At 34.3% G+C, this 25,794-nt stretch overlaps 3 protein-coding genes across 4 annotated transcripts in view; 1 reads left to right on the forward strand and 2 right to left on the reverse strand.

Annotated features, from left to right (window-relative positions):
- Nucleotides 1-8,423: 8,423 nt before the first annotated feature.
- LOC113502545 (SET domain-containing protein 4) lies at nucleotides 8,424-9,960 on the reverse strand. Its single transcript, XM_026884155.1, has one exon. The coding sequence runs from the start codon at nucleotides 9,802-9,804 to the stop codon at nucleotides 8,431-8,433; it is 1,374 nt and encodes a 457-aa protein (XP_026739956.1). The 5' UTR covers nucleotides 9,805-9,960; the 3' UTR covers nucleotides 8,424-8,430.
- Nucleotides 9,961-10,359: 399 nt separating this feature from the next.
- LOC113502292 (mitotic spindle assembly checkpoint protein MAD2A) lies at nucleotides 10,360-12,524 on the forward strand. Its single transcript, XM_026883803.1, has 3 exons — nucleotides 10,360-10,584; nucleotides 10,666-10,812; nucleotides 11,132-12,524. The coding sequence occupies exons 1-3, from the start codon at nucleotides 10,515-10,517 to the stop codon at nucleotides 11,536-11,538; spliced, it is 624 nt and encodes a 207-aa protein (XP_026739604.1). The 5' UTR covers nucleotides 10,360-10,514; the 3' UTR covers nucleotides 11,539-12,524.
- A 1,091-nt stretch (nucleotides 12,525-13,615) lies between these two features.
- The window catches only part of LOC113502293 (protein vein), a 55,539-nt gene continuing 43,360 nt past the window's right edge, over nucleotides 13,616-25,794 (reverse strand). Inside the window, exons 2-6 of one of the 2 annotated variants that reach the window (XM_026883805.1) lie at nucleotides 19,464-19,632; nucleotides 18,356-18,504; nucleotides 17,540-17,639; nucleotides 17,400-17,458; nucleotides 13,616-15,067 (exon numbers count right to left, since the gene is read on the reverse strand). In XM_026883805.1, the coding sequence (XP_026739606.1) occupies nucleotides 15,045-15,067; nucleotides 17,400-17,458; nucleotides 17,540-17,639; nucleotides 18,356-18,504; nucleotides 19,464-19,632 (500 nt within the window). In that variant the 3' untranslated portion in view covers nucleotides 13,616-15,044. Of the gene's footprint in view, nucleotides 15,068-15,442; nucleotides 17,459-17,539; nucleotides 17,640-18,355; nucleotides 18,505-19,463; nucleotides 19,633-25,794 lie in introns of those variants that run through there. The other variant, XM_026883804.1, reaches the window with a different exon arrangement.

Consider the following 25,794-nt stretch of genomic DNA (forward strand, 5'->3'; position numbering starts at 1 on the left):
AATGTATGTATAATTCGTGGCTCACCCCAGATACCTATAAATTATAAGAGCGGTATATCATAAGGAATATGCATAATAATATATGGAATATGAGCTCCGTACAAACAAACAGTTGTTCTAGCGAGAGTTAGTCAGGAAGTGTGCTACCGCACACAATGTCTTATGTTCAACCGACTGGATGTGGACGGAGCTGCGAATGGAGTAGATGAGGCACTTTATATTATAAGATGTACAGTCTTGAGACATGCTCATAAGTAATGATAAAGACGAGAATTTTTTATTTCCAAACAAATAGTAATAGTTTTGGACTTGCTTTGAGTATTACAAGTCAGATAATGGCAGTAAGGTATAAATCGATAAATCTGTTTCATACATCATAAGAAAATCTCGAGGAGCTCGTGGCTAAGCTATAACCGCATAAGTGATTCGATCACAGGCTTAGCTATGCTTGACGCGGTTGGTCCGTAGATGGGTAACCATCTTTGTCACAACGAGTTCCTCCGTGTTTCGGAAGGCACGTTAAATTGTGGGTCCCGGCTGTTATTCCTACATCTTCGACAGTCTTTACAGGTAGTCAGAAGCTTGAAAAGTCTGATAGGCAGTCGCTCCTTGTAAAACACTGGTACTTAGCTGAAACCGGTTGGACTGGTAGCCGACCCCAACATAGTTGGGAAAAGGCTAGGCCGATGATGACATCATACTCTGTGAGTAGACTGGTTGTGCTCAATAGCAGGAGAGTTTTTACTTAAAATATGGCCATTAGTGAATGATATATTTAGTGATACAAGAATTATAAAAATAATACAACTACATCAAAATTGGTCCAGTCATTCAAGAATGTGTTATTAACAAAAAACCTAAAAGATAATGGGGAAAATAATATTGGGACGCAATCGAATTCCACTTTTAGATATAATGAATTGATATTTACATACCCTAGTGTTCCAGCGGTGCTCACTCATTACCACATCCGCAGTGCTGACATGAGCACATCCCGGCGCGCGCCCCACCGCCGCCACTCACATCGGGAGTTATGCAGATTCACTCGGTATTTATCGTGAAACTTCAACAGATACGGACCGACACCGCGAATCTGATTCCGTTTGTACTATCAACCAGATTTATTGACTGTAATAATGTTATGGGACGTTTGTTTTCTGGCGTACTTTTTCGTGATAAACAATAGGTAGGTACATTCGGCATATATCAGATTTTGGGGAGAATATTTCGACGTATGTAGATTTTAGAGATATCTACGCAATACGATTTTTTTTATTTATTCCGATGCGAGGCTCCGTTTGGAATATTTTTTTGAAAGGGGCGATAGGAAAACTGAATCTCTTGTATAACATTTTCTATCGCCATGTTTTGGACAAAGAAAACATTTACGAAAGTTTCTGATATTGACACAAACCATTCGCAATTCTTTTCTTTTGAACCTAAATAATTTGGAAAGAGCCATGTTTTTTGACAAAAAATCGTGTTCGGGAACGCAAAAATAATAAAAATAAAATGTTGATCAATATTGAAATTTTACCTAGCTATTGCCTCAAAGCCCGTCGTAGCTATACAACTTACATTCATTCCTCGTTTCACCTCTAACCTATAATATTTAAGTTCTCTTAAAATCGTGACTAAAAAACTTCCCCTTATCAGTAAGAGTGATATTTTACTCCAGTACGTACCTTCATCCGCTCTCGTATTCAGAAGGTGTTGCCAGTCATTACTCGCGGCAATATAGATGTTTAAGTGAGCATTTAATATTTTATTAGCAAGATTCGCGGTGAACGCGTTCGCTCTAGGGTTGGCGAAGAATTTTGTAGAATTCTAAGGTTCCTCGTTTTGAGTGTCTAAACCAAAAGCTAGGAAAGCTGACTGATGTGCGATTTGGCCGTTTATCTTAGGGCTTCAATCAACTCAGTTAAATGTGTTGTACGGAAGGTTAAATTGTAACTAAATTGAATCCGCTAAGACTGAAAGCCGACCTCAACATAGCTTGGAAAATAATAAGATTTTTAAATTCAGACACTGGTTTCAAGGTATAAAGCTTTTTCTTATTTTTTGTTATTTAGAAACGACTCCTTACACAGAAATTTAATCTTTGTGCAGCAATTTGAGCAGTCTTGGATATAACAAAACAAACGCTTCTCCGGCGCGTGGATCGAACCCGCGGTACGTCGCGCAAACTAGGTAGAGCGTGGTGACCTCAACCACCCAGCTCGTCTTAGTGTATACAATGTCGTGGCACCCCTGCAGCACAAGAAGCGTTCTCTACTGTTATCTTGATCACGTAACGCGGATCGGGCTCGCGCCTTGCATATTCCTCGCCTTAAAACCTTATCGTTTTATATAAATTAATTGCGCGGAACAGAGATTTTCGTGGTTACAGCGCTCCATGTACTTACGACTGAGGCCACGCAAACGACGATTTGATTTGCACAGAAACCATTGGCCCAGAAGTCCATGTTACTCTATTGGTTGACCAAATGCATGTCTAATAAATGAAGCAGCTTCATAGCCAAAAGTCCTAAACATAACAGAACCAAGTTGCGTTTTGAGCTCTAACGTACGTTGTGAAAACAATAAACCATGAAAACTTACATAAAAATCTGGCAACTATCCACCCAGTACATGAGAAGTTATTATTTAATGCTTTTTTTTAATTGAATGCTTTATGATAATCATTAGCTTCCTAACTCATTTGGACTGAAGTATTTTTAATGAATGAGGCCTTCCGCCTGAAATAACATACTAGATAGTTAATATTTACCAAATTAGCATGTTGAAGTTATAATATCTTAAACATAACATTTTTATCTCTGAAAACCGCTTGCTTTAAGTCCCCACATTATTTCTCAGTTATCTAGCTTGTTGGTTAATTGAAATTATTTTACGTTGATTCGGAGATATCATAAAATTCGGTATCTACTCTTTCGAAATTGACTACCACGGTAATAGTTATCAAAAATATATTGCTGAGCCTTCGATTTAATTAAATATTATTAAATTATTACCTACAGCTCCTCGAATGGTGCAAGAAATTGAAACTGTAGGTAAAGCTTAATTGATTTTAATTCGTACTGATATTTTAGATCTGCAATTTTCAATTGATGTAGGTATGTGTAATTGTGGCATTTTCACTAGATAACGTTCTTTTTTATGTCAATAGCATTAATATATCTCTAATAAGGCAAGGGATTTCTTTTTACGTGTAATAACTGTCTCCTGTAAATAAGTAGGTAAATAAATTTTCATTATTTTCACGCGTCTCTACAATTTTAATTTTAATTCCTAGCTTTTGAGAACTAAACTTTATCTATACAATAATACCAATCTTAAAAACTTTAATCGAAGCAAAACAAGTGACAAAAGTAAAACAAATAGCGACAAAAAATAATAAGCAGTAAGCGATGAAAACACGGCGTCACCCCATCTGAGGCAATATCGCGTTTATAGTTAGAGAACAGTCCCCCGGGGCATTATAACTAGCCAATGATTATTTTGTTTCGCTATCGAGGGGTAGATTCTGGTTACAATCACATTTAAAACTGCAGTATTTTTTGTTTCTAATGTTTTTTTCATTGCTGTGTTTTTACAACAATTATTAGGAATATTAAAAATGTTCTTTTTTAAAAATGTTGAGTTATCTTAAGTAATAAGTAGCCACTTTTGTTACTAGCTTGTTAAGTAGGTCATATTATTATTTCAATTTAGTATCTTCGTGAATTCTTTTAGAATAATATTATTATGATTGATGTCTCCGAACAAGTTTAAGTATTTGGAATTACAGTCAATTTTATATAATTAAATTATACTTTGATACATTCTTCTTCTTCTATGTCATAAAAGACTCTATCTGATCCCCTAGTTCCTTTACTGTTAAATTTAAAAACTTCACGAAGATGGAACAAACACTCATCACCGCATTTTCTCTCAACAACAGCGTCTTCAGATTTCAGAAGGTAGTTCAAAATCGAACAATATTAATTTCAGCATACACAGAATAGGCCGCGCGTCCCTCCCTGCGCCCCTCTTAAGATGCTCATAAACATGTTTTTGTCGCAATAAAAATGATAAATCATCCGGTTTTTTATATGGTCAATCAGTAGATACAGTGTTTTCCCCATTGACGGGTAATATCTATGGAGTCACAGTTTTTCTTTAATGGAGGAAAACTTGACAGAGTAATAAGAAGCCCGATCATGATTGATGATATTATTATAAGGGGTAGTCTTTTTATTTGTAAACATCTTTTGCGATTTCTGATTCGCTTTCGACAGGTTCTCAGCTCATTAATTTGGGAAAACTAAGTTTCCTTAGCCTTTAATAAGCTGGAATTCGATATTTTCTCTTTTTTGCCCATCTAGGGTTTTAATAATAGGATAAGTATTTTTTTATAGTAAAGTCGTTGATTACATACAGCAATATTTTGTAGACAACAAAAAAATGTTTGATCTTAAATAAAATATAATTAGTCTAAATATAATATATGTATACTTGAGTGGTTAACGACTACCTTGTGATACTGCGTTCTCTTTTCAAACATGTTATTTTTATGTTAGTAATAAGAAGTAATAGATAACCTACTTACAATGATTATAAATTATGGGGCTATTCTGCAAGCAAAGCTTACGTTATGCCTTATTGAGTATGCGACGAAAACAATCGATGAATTATTGCAGAATACGACCGCAAATAAGCATTATATCATGTTTTCTATAATAATGTTACCAAAGATTATACATAGACTCTACTTTGTTTTTACGCAATCTTCGCGAAATAAAAAGACAGCGTAAGTATATCTTCTTTGTATCTAAAATGTAACTTTTTATGTATAAAAAGTAAGTATAAATTCAAGGTTTCAACCTATACCGATCGAATTAATGTAGATACCGACTAAAAAAGGTAAACAATGTTGATGCGTCTTTTCATGCAAACACATAGGTTTTTAATAATTAAACGGCTGGTAAGTACTTGATTTGGTTGGCTTTTAAGTCCCGCTTTATTTTAAATAGTTTATTAGTTAAAAATACGCACATCGATTTTAGATGTTTTTCAGGTAGGTATGTACCTTAACATTTGACACATGCCCTTCACTCTATCGTATCATAAGTATCCGAGTTAAGACTTCACCTAAAGTACTCGGGACAATCAAATCAAGTTGTTATGTTTACCACGACTATAAAAAAAACAGTTTTTCGACAACACTCAAATATATTTTCGTCAACAAAACTAGTTAAACAAAACGACACAATAAGTCTCAACAATAAACAGATAACAAAAATTAACTTTACAACTAGTATACAAACATTTCATTCCTTATTATTCATCCCCTGTATAGTTTTCCAACAGACGACACTGTGTTTCTCTGTGTCCTTAATTTGAGAGGGATGGACCGGCACTGTGTTTAAAAATGTTGGTGTGCTTGTCAACAGGAACAGTTTACATTATGGTGTTGGAATCGGCGCCAAGTTTTGATGATCATGGTTTTATTAACCAATATTGGTTGACGGTATTTGGTAGTGGATGGCACCGTCGGGGATCGTTAATCGTCGGTTGTCGAATTACCCAAGTAAGGTCTGTAAATATTATATTTATGTCTGTTTTATATATTAAATTTATTGGGACACTAAGTTCTCTCCTTCAACCTCTATTTATGATATTTTCAGGTCAATATTAATAGTCACCTACCAACTTAGCTGCAGACCTTTTTTAATTTGCTATGCTAAACTATCTCGAACTTATTTTAACAGCTGGTCTAGTCGTTACAATATCAGACCCAATTTAAAGAAACTTTGACTTTGAGACTCAATTTAATCATTGCTGAATAACTTTCGTTTTGACAGCCGCCTGCAAAGGTGTATTCTAAAATTACATTTCCTGCCATGTTGTTATGGTTCTTACTTAAGTAGATAGAGTACATAAGTTCTTACAGTCTTAAGTTTTTCGAATTTTAATCTCCGCTTTAAAATGAACCAAGCGCATTGTAACTGGTCGCCACCATACTCCCAAGAGATCTGCAGTTAGTCGCGGCGTCGCCTCTTGATTGGGCTCGTCGTAAACCGCTCCTCGCCAACTATGCTCCTAGGGATTCACTTTAAGATATCGATAGAGGTATTTTCAATTGTATTTAGAGCCTAAAATAAGCCTCTCCCCTTCTTTGTAACGTTTGTCAACGCATCATTTTCCTGGGTATCCGCCAAGGTTCGTGTCAAGAGCTGTGGTCAGTAGGTGAGAATTTTCATTAACTAGTCCCAATCTTTAGAATGACAACCAATTAAGTAACGGCCATTTGAAATATCGGGGCTTAGTAGGTAAGTAGGATTCAACAATGTTCAAATATTGCTTTGAGTCAAAAATATAATATAATTTTTTACAATTATAATAACTTTTGTGACACGGATTTGTAATTTATTATTTCTTGAATAACTGTTTCTAGTATCAGTTCAACTCGCGGCCCCGCCGATCTTTCATGCCTCTTTATCTAGAGTAAATCTAGAATTGGGTCATAATTATTATTATAATTTTCTGCCGAGTGTAGTAGTACTTTGCTGTAAACATTTTTTACTAATTTTGGTAGCATCGTTTATATTATTCGTCGTGTAGGCATCTATTAACATCGACTTAGTTCACAACACTATTCACAGCTTTCAAGTTGTAGAGTTTCGTGAGTTTAAACTCAACGATTCCTTGTCCAAAATTTTACTAGCAATATGTTACGCTAAAATAAGAGTTTTGTGTAGAATGTATTCTGCTGCTATTGCTGTAGGATATTTTGAACATTCAGATACCTACTTACTACTACTGTTAAGCCATAGCTCTATTAAATAAAATTACTCCAAACTGATAAATTTCTCTAGATGGATACGTAACGTACTCGCTGTGCATATAAAAATTCTTACAAACCACCAATTACTACGCCAAAAGGATTGCAGGAAACCAGCATGGAGAGGAAGAGTTCAATCATGACGACGCATTGGTTTGTAAAGAACCTGTAGAGTCGTTTCACTTATCTTGCTTTGGTCACACAATAAATTTGTCTGCGAGATTGCGAACGGCGTTGTCACCTTTGTTAGATATCCGCGCAAGTGCCAAAATCAGAAAAACTGACAAGGATCCTGTTTCAACCATCCATCATAGATGTTGCCTTGGTCAGCACAGATCTGGTGGAAATGGCATCACCCTGTACAAGAAAGAGCTATCCCCGCACCGCACATTAGTGCCCATTTCCACAGCACAGCTAGGCATCCTCGGATGTCAGATTTCCCTCCAGCATCTCTGCTCAGTAATTTTACCCGACGCATGCACGAGTGTGGGTGAGTGTTCCGCTGCCAAAAATTTCTATCATTCAATCAATTCAGCCTGTCGAGGTCCACTGTTTAGGCCATCGGTCCATCGCAAAATTACATGGTACCTAGACGTAGGCCATTCGACGTCGTGGATGACACACAACAAAAGGAAATGAAAAACTTACCAGTACCTAGATGTGTTAATTTCTCACCCAACACTAACACAAATCATGTGGGTTAGTGTTATAGTCAGAAGGTACCTAATTACCTAGATTTAACTATTTTCAGCAGGTAGATGATAACTTTCGTTCCACAACGTATCCGTGTCGTGCCCAACTATAGTGAAGAACCTCAAAGCAAATTCGCAGCCCGTGAATATTCAGAGCAAACCAATGTGTTTTGTTTGACAACTTATTGGCGCAGAAACTGTTGTTTTTCGCATTATTTGTAGCTCTTGTTTTGTTTCCCAGTAAACGATTATGACCTTTGTTTTGTTGCGAGGATAGGTAAACAAGTTTGCGTTAATTTTAAATGGAGCACATTACAGATTTATGGTATATGAATCGATTTGCATGTTGGTGGTTTTATTAGAAAAATAGAAAATAATCAGAAAAAAGTGTGTGAGTGTATGCATGGGAGCCGAATAATGTTTTAGGCACATTTTTATGGGTCATGAAAAAGAATGAGAATGCGGGAATATAGAATTGAAGAATCCAAAAAAAAATATGTAGTAGCGTTGGCTTACCCTTACATAAACTGAATAATTAGCCAATAACATCGTTTGAAATTTAATAAAAACTACAACTCGTAAGGAAAGTTTGCAGAACAGACCCAGTAACTCCCTCTTCTGTCTAACAACAGAAACAAAAGTGGTGGTCTTACTGCCATCTATGAAATTGATTTTAGCCCAGTGGCTTGTCAGGTTGGGTAACAATAACTTGTGAGCTTCTTAAACTTGTAATGTCAACACTAGATGGCGCTTTGTGAGATGTTCCTTTTATTTGTGTGATTTTTATTTATAGACACAGACCTTACACATAAAGGTATTTCTAGTTTACTTTCAAAAAGGCCGATTTTTCGTTATCAGATTAACAATGCTATAATAACGAGTCAGGAAAAATGAAACAAACAAAATGGGTTTCTAACATTTAATAAATTTCTCCAATATCCTAACATATTGACACATAAGTTCTACACAGTTATTCAAAATAACACATTTGTTCACATTGCTTAGTTTATCTAAAGATACCTTTATACTCTCTAATTTATCTTTGACCATTGGTGAAATAATATCATTCAAATTATTATCATGGGAGCAAATGGCTGCAGAGTATATCAACCTACTTACATCAGAACTTTGATCATAGTAGTACTTAACAACTAATAACAGCCCATAGAAGTTGTAACTTAGGCCTTTACAATCAATGTACAATTCCTTATTCAAACCATGACTGTTGATAAAAGAAATCTGATCCTGTGATAATTTAAGTGAATTTGTTCTTAAAAATAATGAAACCTCTTCAAATGTAAATGAGACATAATCCAAGTCATTGGCCGGCAAGAAAAATCCATATTCTGTTATCAATTTCAAATTATGACTATCTCCATAACATATAAATACTTGTGTATATGGTTCAAAATCACTCTTAGTGTATATTGAAAAATGTATATTAGAAAATAAATCCTCTTTTAAATTACTAATGTTAATATTCTGTATATCTTTGCTCACCAGCAACTTGGTTTCGTTTCTTGCATTTGGACTATGGTTTATCATATCTAAATATGGACACAATGATATTTTGGTATTATCACATATTAGGTTAATAATTGAATTCTCAACATTCTTTAAATCAATCACTTTTGTTAAATCCATAAACACACATCTTGTGTTTACTGTAAAATAGGCCCATTCATATGATGACAAAGAAAAGGACTTTTTGAAATCTTTGATTATGTTGTCTGTACTTAAGTTAGTTAATAAAATATTTACAAAAACATTATAAGATGTGTCAATTATATCTTTTTGCTTTGAAATCACAGACTGGATATCGTTACCAACACTAAGTTTTATTTCATTTGGCAAAAAGTAAGGAACAGTGTATTCTTTTGGCAAACTTTCTAAGTAAATGTGCCACTTTGTTTTGTCACTCTGGAACTTTAAAAATGCAAGATAAAATGCCATCAAGGACTGAAACGACACAGATTGCTTATATTCTACTAAACACAGTTTGGAATTCTCTAAAAATATTCTACAAAATAAGTTATCCATCAAAATCGTAGTTACGTTGATAGTCAAGTTTAGCGGCAGATTCATCAGTTCCTCTCCGCATTGTACTTTCTTCTTTGTAAGCACACCCCTGCCAGTATCGTCGAATATTGCTAGAACTAGCTTATTATTTCTTTGCATAGAATTTTTCGCGAGCCAAGTGTTCAATAACACGATCTCTTCTTGGTCGTCACATGCACAGAAGGCGCGCGCTTTTTTTAGGCTTCTTTTCCGCCGCGTGCGGCCCATAGCTGAGTACGAAATCTAGCTCATTGTTTAGTACTACAAAAAATCACACAAACTTAATTCATATGATGTTTTAGTACAGACTAACTTCATCTAAATAATTAATCGAATTTGTTTGTTGTCATGACAGTTGGTCGTACACATGACATGTTTTTTATATAGCGTTTTATTATCTTTCAGAGCATAAGCTACATTACCAGTTCTATAGCGACTATTCAGATGAAGGATGTCATACATTTTTATATATGATTTATTTATATAATTTATTTATTTATTTTCAGTACTGCAATTTTAAAACAGCCAGTGAAGTGAACAAAGAACGGTAATAAAACAAAACGTGAAATCAATACATTTTTCGTTCATCAATTTGAATGAAAACATATAAAGTTATAATAAATTGAAATATCATTTTTATTTACATCGTTGAGTACAAAATCTAAAAAAAATCTTGAATTATTAAGGTCATTCAGTTTAGGATTGTATTATTTGCCACTTTTAACATTTTCATTTAAATTACCTATATTGAATCGTTTAGAAACGATTAACGACACTCGTGCATTTAAATAAACAGTCAAAAACTCAAAACTCAAAAGACGAACGAACGGTTATCGCGTGTAACACTGTACTAACTTTTGTTACTGGTTAATTTGGATTTTAACTTATCAGGGTGACCTTTTATGATCCAATAAAGAACACGATTGAGCTGTTACAAAATGTCTCAACAACAAACCAAGAACTGCATCACTTTACGAGGATCTGCGCAAATCCTTTGTGAATACCTTAGTAAGTAATAAATACGATTGTGTTTCAAAAATTTTAATAACAGACGTACCTTATTTTATCCCAATTTTAACTCTTTTACAGAGTTCGCAATAAATTCAGTTTTGTTTCAAAGAGGTTTATATCCACCGGAAAGTTTTAAAGCTGAACAACAATACGGCATAACGTTGCTAATATCCGAGGACCCACAAATTAAGGACTTTTTGAATAATTTGCTTACACAGAGTGAAGGTAAGATAATAACTTTAAAACTTTAATTTTACTCAGGTGATTATAAGTTAAGTATAAATGCTACAAACATAGGAAACTATTAAAATCCCTTTGCTTGATTTTTTTTTTTATTTATTCAGCCAGTTAAATTTCAGGTAACTTGAAAGGGAGGTGAAAAGTTGATTTTCAATTGTTTTTGTGAATGAAAGTTTGAAACAAAATATTATTTTAATGTTGTTCATTTGTTAATTCAGTTGATCATGTAAGCACAGTTTTTGTTATTATTATTGCAGTGAGCAATAACAATAATTAATAATACCATTTATTTTTTCTTTTACAGAATGGATTATCAAGAAGAAAATAAACAAACTGTCCTTAATAATTCTCAATGTAGCAAACAAAGAAATTCTAGAATGTTGGGATTTCAATGTTCAATATGAAGATGGTGATATCGCTCTATCTAAGGAGAAAAATGAGACCGTCGGCAGTAAGGACATTAAGAAAATACAACAAGAGATACGAGACGTCATGTTGCAGGTAGCCGCAACAATATCATACTTACCATTCTTAGACTGTAGATGTTCCTTTGACGTACTTGTACACGCTAAAACTGATTGCGATGTACCAGACAAATGGGCTGAAGCAGAGCCCGTCTCAATAGCAAATGCACAAAATGTACAGTTGAAATCATTTACCACTAGTGTTCATAAAATGGAAACTGTTGTAAGTTATAAATTTGTAGATTAGTTTAAATGTAAAATTAGTTGTATTTTAGTATTGTAATGTCAATGAAATAGCTACTAGTTACTAAGCTGTATGCTTTTCATGAGATCTTAAAGCAGGTTGCCAATGTGAAAAAGAGAAGCAGCTACATGACCTATTCTGCTGTGGTATAACTAAAATGCCATTATCCAACATCTGGTAAATTTTCAACTTTTGATGCTACATCAATGAGAAAACAAAAATCTATCAATCTGTGTTTGCAAATTTTCAATATCTTGAATAGTTTTGGAAATTCACAAACACAGATCAGAATTTAATTTATACCACAGCAGTATAATTGCTCTGTCTCGTTTCTACAGAGGCAACAGTTCTGCCTTAAGAACTTATAGTACAGGCATGGATCATGTTTTACAAACAGTATTAAATAGTAATTTTGGAATTGATTTTACCAAAGTTCGTTTTTAATACATTATTTTTTAGTTTAATTTTATTATGACATCTGTTTTAATGAAATTTTGCAGCTTAATATGCAGGGCCCCAATTTCGCTATTTAGTATGCGGTGGAACATTTAATTTCGATACAACAATTTTCAATTTTTATGTTAGGAAAATGTCAATGTCATTTTAATTGAATGTCCATTCACTCCTCAATGATTGCAAATAGAAGAATTGTGGCCCAGTTTTAGAACTTATCTGATGTATAAATTTTATGTTTATAAACTAGGTTATTATTTTTTAAACATTGCATCATTAAAACAGCTTCTGCAGAGCTATGTATTATAGGAAACCTGCTTATTATTTAATACTCTCATTGCTTGTCTTAGCTATACATACAAAAAACTACTTTTAAATTTTGTAAATAGTATTTAAGAGCCAAGTCTTAACTTGTTTTTAAATGAAATGATACATTTCTGCTTTTAAACTTGTCTATTTTAAACCAACTTCAAAAAAACGAGGAGGTCTTTGAGTTTGTTACCTCAGAACTTTGGACTGGATAATCTGATTTTGATAATTCTTATTTCATTTAAAAGAATAGCTGTCATTTGATCCCTTGAAAATCATCAAGTTTGGCTCAGTAGTATTATTTTGAAGTCACTTGTATGTTTTTGTTGTTTATAAAAGATTATGTTCAGTACATCTTTTCTAACAATTAAATCTTAGGTATGGTTATGCTGAATTAGAATTCTCAAATTGGTTTTATTTTATAGTTTCAATATCAACACCATTTCTTAACTAAACTATTTTCACTTGCATAGTTTATTTTTTTTAATTATGTACCTACTTACTATTTTAAACGAAATTTTGGTGTTTGATGTGCTCATGTTGAATGTTTCTAGCTAAGTATCCGATAGCGAATTAGTGTATAGAACATTGTTATAGTGTACCTACTTTTTGTATTTCTTTTTTTCATTCATAAAATTTGGACTGAAATATGCATTTTTTTTAATGCAAACCAGTAACACTTAAATTACCATCTCTTATTCACGGGCTCGTCGTTTTTCACTCGATTCTGTGTCCTTATTTATTTTAATTTGTGTCTAATCTTCTGCACGGCATGAAAGTCTAATATATTGAATAGATGTACGATTTATTAATATGTGCAATAATCTAATGAAGTTCTTAGCTTGTTATGAATACACAAAGACTGCTTGCTAGGGTTTTCATACCAACAGGACAAAAACCTAACTCTATTGCTGTGTTTCTGTGTCTGTTCGTCCGTTACCAGGCTGTATCTCATGAACCACAAATTATGCATTTCTGTTGCCGCTATAGCAACAAATACTATATGTAGATCAAGGTTAAGTATTGGTTGCTAACTTGTTACTGTCATAGATTTGTTTATCTTTAGCCTACCTAGACGGAACCTTCAGGGTCGCGAGTCCGACTCCCACTTGATCGTTTTTTAAATGTTATGCGCTTGAGATAGAGATTGAGAGGTCCAATAATGTTACCATGCATACATTTACATAACCATGCTTGCCTATGCCTTGCCTCCTTAAGGCTTATACATGCCTCTCTAAGCTGCAATTGCTGCCAACCACTATGACACGCAAGGATCAAAGCAAAAGAAAACAGTCACTTAGGAATGAAAAACATCACACAATATTCACATTTCGTTTATTACATAACAAAGCACTTATAGTTAGCAGTTACAGGCTACAATAAATAACACCTAATCAGCAAATAATACTGTACATGACTGTTAATATAACTTAACAATTTCATTTATATTGAACTAAACACTAAAACGTACCTAAACAGCAAAAATAGATTGGCTGATGATGAGAAAAACAAACAAAAGAGTAAGTAATCATAGTTCTAACATTCTAGAACATATTCAAATTAAGTAATTGTAGCACAAAGTGGCCAGTGTCAAAAATATTAAATCCTCTTTACAGTCGTATAAAAATATGTTTACATTGAATTGCTGAAAATATTTTAAGGCACGCCATTAATATCTAAGTACTGCGGTTTTCTCTACTATGTAACATTCACCTAATAATAATCTTGCCGCTATGTAAACAAGGATACCTAGGTATGTAAACGACTTTGCCCAAAAGTAAATCACGATCATTGGGCCTACCGCAACGTCTTAAAAGTAATAGGTATTACTTGATCTGACAAATCCAAGGAGCTCTTGAATTTGCATGTGAAAATGTTATTTGTAGTAAGAAGCAAACTTATCTATGCCGTCTCGATTTGTTTTCGTAAATCAAATGAGAGGTTGCTATAGTTTATTTTCAATATAATTAAAAGCATAGCGGTCTGTGTCCATTTAAATATTTAATACAAAAAATGTATAACAATATCGTTTAAATTGCGATAATTTTCAAAACTAACTTTGATGTTTTGGACAAAATTAACTATGCGCTTTTTGACTTAATAACTAAGTGTACCGTTCAAATAGTAGGAACATAGTGGAATTAATTTCGTTAACTCACAATTTCTCAAGCACCACGTTACTTATATCTAGGTATCATACAAGTTATGTCTATTTTAAAGCACGTATTATATTTATTAGGTGTATATTTGGAAGTCATTTTTCACGCTTGTTTAATTTAAATTATATATTTAGACTTTAAGGCCAGTAATTATAGTAGAAATTTAAGCAGGTTTTTTTTTATTTATTTTGATCGTGTAAAGTTACAAGTTAAGCAAATTCAACAAGTCACTTAAAACTAATAAAAGATAAAAAAGAAATCCTCAAATATACACCTTGAACTCATCCATACAAAGTACAATAGTTCTTATTATTCCGTTTTAGCAAATTTTAGTACAGTTTTTACAATTTTCATTTAAAAGTTAAGGAATTTCCACTTTCAGCTAGAATTGAAATTCACTAGCGCACAAGCAGTTCTTAATAAATATACATTGGCAGTGAGATTCTTACTTAAACCAAAGCAAAAAAATATTAACAATTTGCGAATACCTTCATCCAATAACATTTAAATGCAGGAATGCTTCTTTCTTATGAATATGAATATAAAAATGCCAAAACATTTTGCTACAATCGTACCGCTTCGTTGTCTTCACCACAGTGGTTCGCCTTTGTCTGTGTAAACAAAAAACATGTTAGTTATAAAGTAAACAATTAATCGCATGCAATGTTATGCCTACGAATTATTGTTATCTCACAACAAATAGTAAGTGAAGAAGTTTTAGAGTAAGAAACATGCGTTCCGCATGCATCCCTTATTAGTACCCACGAACATAAAAAGCATTAGTCTGCAGGATAACAAAATGAAAAACTGTAAAGTTCAAATGACCAAATTTATGTTACAGTTTTCCATTTCTAGAAAATGAGTGCGGATGGTTAGACGAGTGCACGACATAAAATAAATTTCGAATAAATACATACCATTTCTGATTGTTCGATTTTCGATGTTCGTTCCGTCACGTTATTTAGGGTTAAAGGAAAATGCAAATGAAAATAAAAACAGAACGTTGTCGCCTTTCTGTTAATTCCAACACTCATTCTTTTATTGTGATTTTGGTATATCCATTACATAGACTTGACATGATGTTCGCGCCTTAATATTTGTTGTGAGAATACAATGCTCAAGTTTGAAAATGTAATGACGTCATTCTGAGAAAATACGAATACAAATTGCTTCACTAGCGCAGTGTAACAATTATTTTAATTAAAAGCTTTAAGTACTTGACCTTTGCAACATTACTCAAACTGAATATTTACCAAAGAGTTCGGAATTTTCACGAACGACGCCATTCCATCTTAGACGTATAAATGCCCTAAAATCCTCAAAATTTTATTAAAAATAAATAGTCAGTTTTCTACTTTAATTACAAAATATAAATAGTGAACTTAAATTCGTAAGAACTTTATACAAAATGAAATCAACAAGGATTGTATAACTATTGTGCAAGTTTCGGTCCCATATAGCGAGTTAGAGAGAAACAGTGAAATAAAAAAATGTTATCGCTATATCCACAACCATACGTCCAATTAGACACACTCGTAAAATTATATATAAATTAATTCATTTATTTCTACCTAGCTATAGTTAAAACTGGTATCTGACTAGGTGATGTAACGGACCGGTGAAAATGTGGGAATTGCCTTTTTTACTACATTGTGGCTGCACTTGCTATGCTTAGTGTTCACTTAATGTGTAAGCATTATCAAGTTAGTTACTGATTTATAAAATGATAAGAGCGTTTCGTTGTTATATAAATCGGCAGTCTCAAGAATTAGGAAGCTAGACTGCTCATATCCAATAGCTTTGTTAATTTGGTCTTACAAACTCTTATTCACTTCAGCCTTTAATAATTAATAAGTATTTAATTTACATAGCAAGCTCGCCATTCTATTTTTATAATTGTATTTTTGTAAAAACCCTTACCCTAATAGATATGTACATAAGTTGCAAAGTCTCTTTATCATAATATTACATACTACTAGTTATCAAACCTTACAGTTAATAATAACAATAATAAATTGCAAATATTACAAATATGATTAAAATATTTACATCTTCAATTATAGAAGAACAAATGGATTGCAAAAGTTATCGCTTCATAGTATAAGTAAAGGAAATAGCACTTTTTGCAATGCATATAAAAATGAAGTCTTAAATAGGACTTATTTCGGTTATCACCAAAGAGAAATCGATAAAACTCCTGAAATGTTAAGAAATCAGTTCAATTATAATTATAGTTAATATAATTGTTGGAACTGTTAAATGGAAATATACTTAAAAGTTTATAATCTCACTGGGCTATTAGTATAAATAATTTAATAATAATTTAAAGCTCCTTGAAGTTAAAATGTTACCGAATATAAATGAATGTACCTACATAAAAGCGATAGATATTAACGACTAAAAATCAATAAGTTAGAATCTACGTCATCGATTTTTAGGCTCGAGATTCATAGTTAAAAAATCTTTTATTTACAATAGCCTAGCGCACGGCTGGCAACTAAAACGATTCCTAAGTAGTCAGCATAAACACTGTCGCAACATTTGCTACAGCTCGTATTTGCATCATTCTCGTATTTTTCCTATAAACCTTCGCGATGGAATCACTAGGCTCAAGGGCTGTGAAAACTACGTTAACAGTCACATAAAACAAATAGTGGAATAACTTTCAAAATGTAGCAGCATTAGCATAAATTAAAAAACAAATAAAAACATATTTAACATTGATAATGTTAAGAAATATGAATGTAAATCTACAAATAGATGCAAATATCTGTCTCGTAAAACGTAAAAGTTTTCACAGTCCAGCCGAGTGCGTCGGAAAGTCGCGAGCTAAAAATTTTAAATTTAAAATTGGAACGAGGTGGGTTATGCGCCTGCGCTTCGCTGGCTAACAGTAGTACGTAATCGAGAGGCCCAGTTTACATGTGTAGGAATGGGACATACTGCTTCTGTTCGATATATCCTTGTTCTCGCAACGCTGCCCGTTGAAGCCTTCCGGACATCTGGAAAGATACAAATATTATATTTAGGGCTCGTTTTCGCAAAATGTGATCGATTTTTTAATTTTTGTGTGTGGAACTTACTTGCAAGCTTGTTCCTGAACAATTTCGAAGAACAAGCATGTGCCTCCATTGAGGCAGTAGGACGACGGGTCGGGCATCGGACACGGCGAGCCCAACGTAGCTGTAAAACAAAGTATTTAAATTAAATCAACTATCAAAATATGATCTGATGGTTAAATTGTTCCATCAAATTGTTTCCGAAAAACCAACATAATTCAATAAAATATTTAGATTATACCCATCTTTGTTTACAAATAGTAATAATTGATTATGCCAAGAATGCGTGAACTGATCATCTCAGTAATCAATTGATTCGTCGATAACAGATCGGAGCCATAAAAAGCGCGTGATACAACAAACTTATTAGGTATACAATGTAACCGATCACCCTATTGGCCTGTATACAGACATTGTTTGAGCGACATTCGCGGAACAAGCAGTAAGTTTCACAAGCGTTCCCAGTACAACGGTATGAGCATCAGTAAACAATGTGACATGGTTTGTTGTGTTCGTTTGTTAGGCATTGATACTGTTTTATAGGGGTATCGAGTTCGTTAATTAAGTATCTTCTGATTGGATAGGAATGAAGATACTTGTGTTCTGTAGTTTGATGCTGTTCACCCAGGCGGTTGTTAATAAAAATGCGTTTATTATTTGGTGATTCAAAAGCCGTATCGTCGTGCTTATTCTTCCGGTCTTCATCAATTACTACAATGTAGACTAACGGTCTGAATAGTGCACCTTGTAGGAGAAGATCGGCATTGTAGGTTTCTTTACACCCTGAAATGTGTGGCGATTGACTGTCTAGATAGGAATCAAACTCAACTGCATACTTACTCGAGTCATCAGGCGCAGCTGTGACAGGGGGTAGAACGCTGACGTTAGCGCTGGCGATGGCCGGTGGGCCTACCGCTCCTTGCGCCCTGCATTCATACATCGCTGAGTCTTCACTGCGCGCATGCCTTATCACTAACACTGAGCGCCTCCTGAAATACGTTTCACATAATATTGGTTTTTTGAATTACTGTTGTTAATTTATTAAAACAAAAGTTGATTAACTTGGTATGTTAGAAATTGATCTGATAGTGCGCTGGCGAGCAAGCCAGTCTACATAGAAAAGACCCTCAATTAAGTGCTCAAAAGCAATCCCAAGCTATTCGTAGATATTTGATTCATTTGGCATACAACAATCTTGTCCAGAATATCTAAATCATCATGAAAATAATCAACGACCCATGAAATTGTTCGCGACGCTCAATCATAATTACTCCATAGTCCATTTTAATCTCTAAAAATGTTGCTAACATTTCTATCACTCTGTCTTAAGGTTTAATGTTGTCTAAATAGGCGGCAAATATATCTGGGCTTGCACTTCCAGGCAATTTCAGGTCGGTCAATGACAGCCGTCTGCAGTTGCGATTAGTGCGTTGCAATTTAATGATAGCACCATATGAGTGCATGGCTCATTTGTTTAGAGACAACATTGTAACTATTGACTTAAGTCGGTACTTATCTAGTACACAAACATGATCCAGTTTTGGATCAAGATCAACATTGGAAATCAACTGGGTCATAACAGTAGCTAGCATTAGATGATAGATACTTATAATGATAGGTTTAATACGCGTTTATTTATTATTAATGATCGTCATTACGACTGTAGTAAGCATAATATTTACTCATCCATCTTTGAATGTAGCTCTGTCGTGTATCGTGCTATACGAATTGAATTTGATGTTCTAATCTAGAATATCTGGGAGACGAATTGTGCATACATAGGTAGTATACATCAAACTGAAGTAAATATTGGACTGTTTCAAACTCTCTCACCGTTTGATGTAAAATATTGCATTGAATGTAAAAGAAAGACTTAATTGCTGTAACGGTCATCAGAATAGGTAATATTTAATAAAAGGTCAAGTGGATACTGTTTTTATTTCCTTACCTGAAGTTTTGCACCCGAAATCTTCTTAACGCGATATCAGCGACAGGCTTTCCATCCTTATACCACGATATACGCGGGGGCGGCCGTGCGCTAGCTTTGCACTCCAGTCGCACCCTGTTGCCTCGTGTCGTCCTCACCGACTGCATTGGTTCCACTCGCGCTGGGCTACCTGGGGGTACGGAAGAATTAATAATAAAAATTAAGCATTCGAATTCAAACTTTGATGGTTATTCGGAAACGGAATATTTTGTTATTCTATTTTGATTGAGGTAATTAAACTGTAATCGAAATTATTTCGGTATATTTGCACTCGCATATAGACTATTCGCGATATGACGCAGGAAACTATGTGCATGCCCTGCGCCAATCAGGTCAGGTCAGGTAGCACCACATAAACACTTAACAAGTCGCCTTCAAAAGTCCCGAACTAAAAATAAGCCGCTGTCATTAGGGCAATGGCCTTATTATTTTGTGTGACGAGTAACATATGTAAGAACCGAAATAAACTTGTATTATCTAAACGGGACTCACTCGTTCGGACAACATCCCATCCACGGGCGACGGAAAAAAAATTGGCTTCGTTTCAGTGTGTAAAGTAAAAAATACGAAAGCGTTAGTAGTAAATCATTAACTATTTCTTTAGGACGTGTCATCCTTAATGTCTGGTTGGAATAGATGGGATTGCGAAAGCTTGAACGCATTTTATGTTAGACTTATACATATTTTTATATTAATTCTACTTCCAGGCGCCCGATGAAATCTTTATAAGAAGATATTATTGTAAATTTTGACCAAACATTAACAAAATTTGGCACTGCGCCGTGTTACGTGGAGTTTTGTAATAGCTGCATGCGTGAGTTCTTACACAATCCACTATTGAATTAATTCTAGGTTGTCGTAAAAGAACTATTGTTACTCTTCCGATGACTTTAATTGACAGGGAGAAATTTTCTCGAATATTTTAATAGAGACGTAGCCACGCTTTTAAAATATTTTTTTCAATAATTTATTACATTGGCCAAAAAAGTCGTTTCGAGCTCAAAACGCTAAGATTCCCTATTGTCACGTGCTTCCGCAAATATTAGCTCACACTAAGCAACCAGAATTCGGCGTTAGGCGATCTCTGACGTCACACCTACCACCTACGTCCCTTAATACAGTAGTATCATCGTACACCCTCATCATGTCCCATGAGCTCACCACAATGACGTCACTCATTCAATCTCACGCCCACTTGCTATTTCATTCATAACTTTGACGTGATATATGTCGGCGAATCTTTGAACGCTCTTTTATCGAAATCGTTTTGCGATAGTTTGTTGTTGAAATGTTTATGTGAAGTGTTATGTTCTGGGAATACATTATATTCTCCTTTGTATTAAATAGGAAGACGCCATTAGGGTAGGTACTTAGAGTATAGTGAGATTAAAGCTGTTTTCATTAAAGGTTTCACCTGTGTACTCGATCGGGTAGATATCGACGAATATATTTATTTATTATTCCAATCGGAGTTCTTTTTGATGTTACTGATTACAATTTTGTGAGTTTTGTGATGTTCATTCAGTATTTCGCTAATAGCCTTAACCGACACGCTACAATACGCTCACGTCCTTCTTTGTGAATGGAACGCCATAATAGCATATGAATGGAGTACCATTGGCATTCGTGCCAATCCCATCGCCCACGCGTCTAGCGTGACCTGACGTCACAGGCTCAGCCTGTCATATTTGGGGGCTTCCAAAATAGGACTTTTATCACACACAAATTAATGAAGCTATGACATCAAACAGAAATAATTCATCCAGGCGAATCGCAATGTCGCAAATTTCTGAATTAATTAAAAAACAACAAGGCTATCTCTGCAGAAAAAAATGTCTGAAATTATACCAAATTTATCTCAAGATCGATCACCTCGTCGGGTTCCGATTACCTTACTCCTCAACAAGACACCTACTAAATATCAGTCTGCGATCGTAGACAGTAGCTAATCAGATATATCGTCACCTCATATAAATAGTCGGGGAGCTAGGGACCACATCCTGAACGGAAACTGAATTGGAACATCACAGGTGAAGTGAACTGGCTCCCATCCAAGTGACTCAGCACGGTATCGTTGGAGGCGAACGAATGACAAACAATTGAAGAGGCGAAGGTCGGAGATTCATTACCTGTTGCGACTTTGGTACTGTTAATCGGTATTGCTAAGCTGAAAGCTATTGGACATTACGGGAAGATGGATGTACTTAATTGTTCTGAAGAATCAGAAACTCACTGAGTTTTAAATGGTTTCTTGGCAAGAGTGAATTTCGTGGCTGGTGGATTATGCGGTTGAATGCGTCTCGTGATTAATATTCTAAATGTTCTTTGTGTTAATCGAAATTAATCTATATGAGAAAATATATATTGCATTCGTAATATTGTACCTATTATTTGGTAAAAAGTATTTTTTTTAGTTTTTTATTATAAAGTAACAAATCTTACAAATGTATCAGTAATGCTTTGCATTTCATAGTATTAAAGGCAATTTTAGTAAATATGCCTTTGTAGCTATTGATATTTTTGAGAGACTTACAACTTTGCTCGGCAAATAGGCGACAGATGGCGCTAGTAATTCCGCGTTACTTATAACGGACGGCAACATGTTGCAAAACAAAGTACCAGCTGAATAATAATCACAGATTGATATGTTATCCAAATCAAAAGAAACTATAAAACAAATTGTTTATTCAGCAATGAAATTAAGGAGCGTTAGTGTGCATGGCTGATATAAATATCCAGTGGTAATTAAAGACAGCGCAGACGAGCCGACAGTTTCGAAATAAACTGCTATTTATTTTTAACTCCGTAGCCACAATAGATGCAGTTTGAGTGCTACGTACGTTATTTGTTGATTTATCTATTAACATTTGTTATCGGTCTTTTAAGTATACCGTAGAAACTATTGAGATAAAAATAAAGCGTTAGCCCCTTAAAGTCATCTTATAGGTATGTGATAAAGTAGGTATATATATATATATATAAATCAAATATCCCACCTACGAATTAGCTACGGCTAAGATATTTGTTTTAAGTTGGCATCAGGAAGTTACCGTGCCTCGCGTCACTATATTTATATGTTAAAAAAATATTATAAACTTCTTTACATTTTTCACATCACGTCAAACTTACTTAAACAACATCTTAAATGAAGTCATTAAAGGGTTTATTAAGATTAACTTTCAAAACATTCCTTACAAACGATCTTCATATGCACTTGTTCATTTTTTATCCCACATAATATAATATCGACAGCAATTTATATTTTACTACGGATCAGAAGTAATCTCCAGTAACTGTGGTGGCATCGTGTGTGTTCCCGGCAAGGAATTGCGTTGCAATCGCCATAAAAACATGTTTATATCTTCATCGGGACGATGGGTTGAGAGCTCTCTTTATTGCTAATTCACAGTTTTAGAATAGTATGTTATATTTATCCTGTAAGTAAAAATATGTAGGTTTATATCGATAAATTGAATAGCCTACTAATCTCCCTGTAAAGATTTTTAATAACTTGCAAAACGAAAAGCCTCTTAAATAATAGGAAAATAAGTTCCAGGCGTTACAGCCGCTTTTCCGCTTAATTCTATTTCCACAAAGAAAGTGTGTATTTTCCTTAAAACCTTAAATATTGAAGAGAGAAGTGATATTTTATGCTAATATATGATGTAATCTTACATAAATTTTGGGGGTTATAAATGTTTTAAACTTGGTTTTCGTACATAAAATTCCACGTCGGAAATTGTTCTCCACCATAGACACAGGTTGCTTAAAAGCGTCGGTGGTCGATCGGGAGGAATCGTAAAATTTTTAGTGCTACAGTCATAATTTCATAATAAAAAGAACCATTCAATCATGGGGTTGGTTTCGAATATATTTATATTAAGCTTTTAATGAAATGAAAAATGGCCTCTTAAATTCAGATAGTAATTACTTAAGGCGTTATTTATTGAGCTTGCTCAGATCTATTAAGTTTATTATTAACTCAGATAAGTTTCATCAATAAAAGTCAACAGTGGGTTCGATGGCTACAAACTTGAAATGTCCTAGAACAATGCATTTTTTGCGACCTATTTCACGTTTTCCGCAAGGGAGATTTGATGTGAGATTTCCGTCTGGTGTGTTAATCTCACCAAAAAACCTTATCGGGGTAACACGGTAACATCTAAATTCATAATTTATGCTATTTCGCTTAAAAGATAATATACCAAAATAAGTTATCCCTCGTTTTAAATCCGTGGAATCGCAAAAGACAATTTCGAAAACTTTGTAATAAATACACTCTCTCTTCGAAACGAGCGTGATTACAGTGACTGATTGCCGAACGAGTGGCGTTCCAATTTTTAAAATTTAAAATAGTTCACCCACTATAGGTAGAAGCTTTGAAATGACATCGTACAGTCGTATGCGTAAATATAAACGTAACGATCTCAACAACAAAATACGTTACGCTGAGTCACAGGTTTTCCTTGAAATGCGTCGATACATGCTGTAATTTTCTCGGACTGAATGAGACAGATTTTCCTGAGATTTCTTTCTTATATCACACTACATAAGTGAGGAGCGCAAAATGTGATCAAAGAAACATTTTGGTCTGAAATATTTTGATACCCGTTTTATCCCTAAGTATAGTTTTTCTTTGTAAATAATGAGTATATTCAGACATTCATTAGATAAGGGATTAAATCGACATCAAAAACAAATTATTTAGCTACACTAGCCATCGTAAGGTATTTATCGCTGTCATCGTAAGAAATTAGTTGTATTTACCAAAATCTTTTAAAGCTTAAAGGTCAATGCGCTTTCACACCCACTATAAAAAATGTCAACAAGTCTTAAAACCGTTTAAAAAGTTGGCAAATTCGCAGCCCTATTAATTTTGCGAATGACCACTGGCTTCGATGACCGCTGACATTTATTAGTGAAAGGGCAAATTGTCGAAGTACAAAACGTTTAATTTTATTTGATTGAAACCGTAAACATATATTTTATGTGCCATAACCATGTAGGCAACAGCTTTTTGACATTTAAGCGTTGTGTCATGTTTTTCGCGAGCTTATTGAAATTCAAAGTGAAAGAAAAAAAACTGGCAAAGAACTCCATGTGTATACCTAGTTAATGCAATGCGATATTAGAGATGTTTATGGCTACCGATAAATATAACCCGTAAACCTATCAAAACAATATCAAACTTCAAATATCTAATTTAAACTAAACAAATAATAAAGCCCCAATACTGCTGTTAGAATTTTACATAAGGATGTTTAAAGAACTTCTTCAAATATTATGTCCATTATTAGGAACTAATTTGCAAACAAAACATTCAAAAATTTCATCCAACTTTCATTTCCAAACTAATCTCAAAAATTTGAACAAAAACCTACAAACCACACGACAAACGCAGTTGCGATCGGTTTGTTTACGCTGCGCCGGCGCAGGCGAAAAAAGCACGTAGTACGCATGTGCGACGCGCGGAGAGGGGAGGCATTCTACTACGCTACGGCGGCGATGACTTCGTTTTTTACCACAATCGGGTTTCCTTTTGACTTGAGCGCCTGGTTTTTTCGTTAGCGCCCAGTTTGGCGTAGCAACTCCATATACAGTTACACCGGAGAGGCAACCCCGCAGAATTGTTTTTAAATGACGACTGCTTGCGCAGACGACGCGACGCGCGTTGCATTGTAGTGCGTCCTTAGAAGTATTTGTCGTTTAATATGATGATTTTCAGGTTTTGTCCTGATATCATCTAATATGATGTCTTAGACTAACTGATCGAAAACTATTACAGATATGACAAACATCTGGAAAAAAATATTGTTTAAAGTTCAGAGAGTACAATATATTCAAAGATGTAGATGTATAATTGTTATTACTATTGTTTAATTTCTAAGAAACACAAATATTGTTTCGTATGTGTACATAATTGCATCTTAAGTTTAGGGAGCACATAATTAGTGTAAATGCTTAAATCTTAGAAGTACATAATGTATGTTTTCTTGCCTTTACCACTAACGACGAATCGCCTACAGTAAACTTTGAAACTCACAGGTATTATTAAGCTATTCGTATTTCAACATCAAAGTTCATATTTTACACAATATTAAATGTTTCAAATTATGAAATATCTAAAGACTGTTTTTAGATGCGATAAACTGCAGAATTTTCACGAACGCACTAGTATTTCTCGCGTGTACTGTAGTCGGCAAATAAATACAATCTTTTGTTCATCCCCACATGGTCCGGAGTTACGATAAGCAAGTCCATATCCCATCCCGGCCGAGGACAGTAAAAGTAT

The sequence above is a fragment of the Trichoplusia ni genome, chromosome 17 (genome assembly GCF_003590095.1).
Source record: "Trichoplusia ni isolate ovarian cell line Hi5 chromosome 17, tn1, whole genome shotgun sequence".
Lineage (NCBI taxonomy): Eukaryota > Metazoa > Arthropoda > Insecta > Lepidoptera > Noctuidae > Trichoplusia > Trichoplusia ni.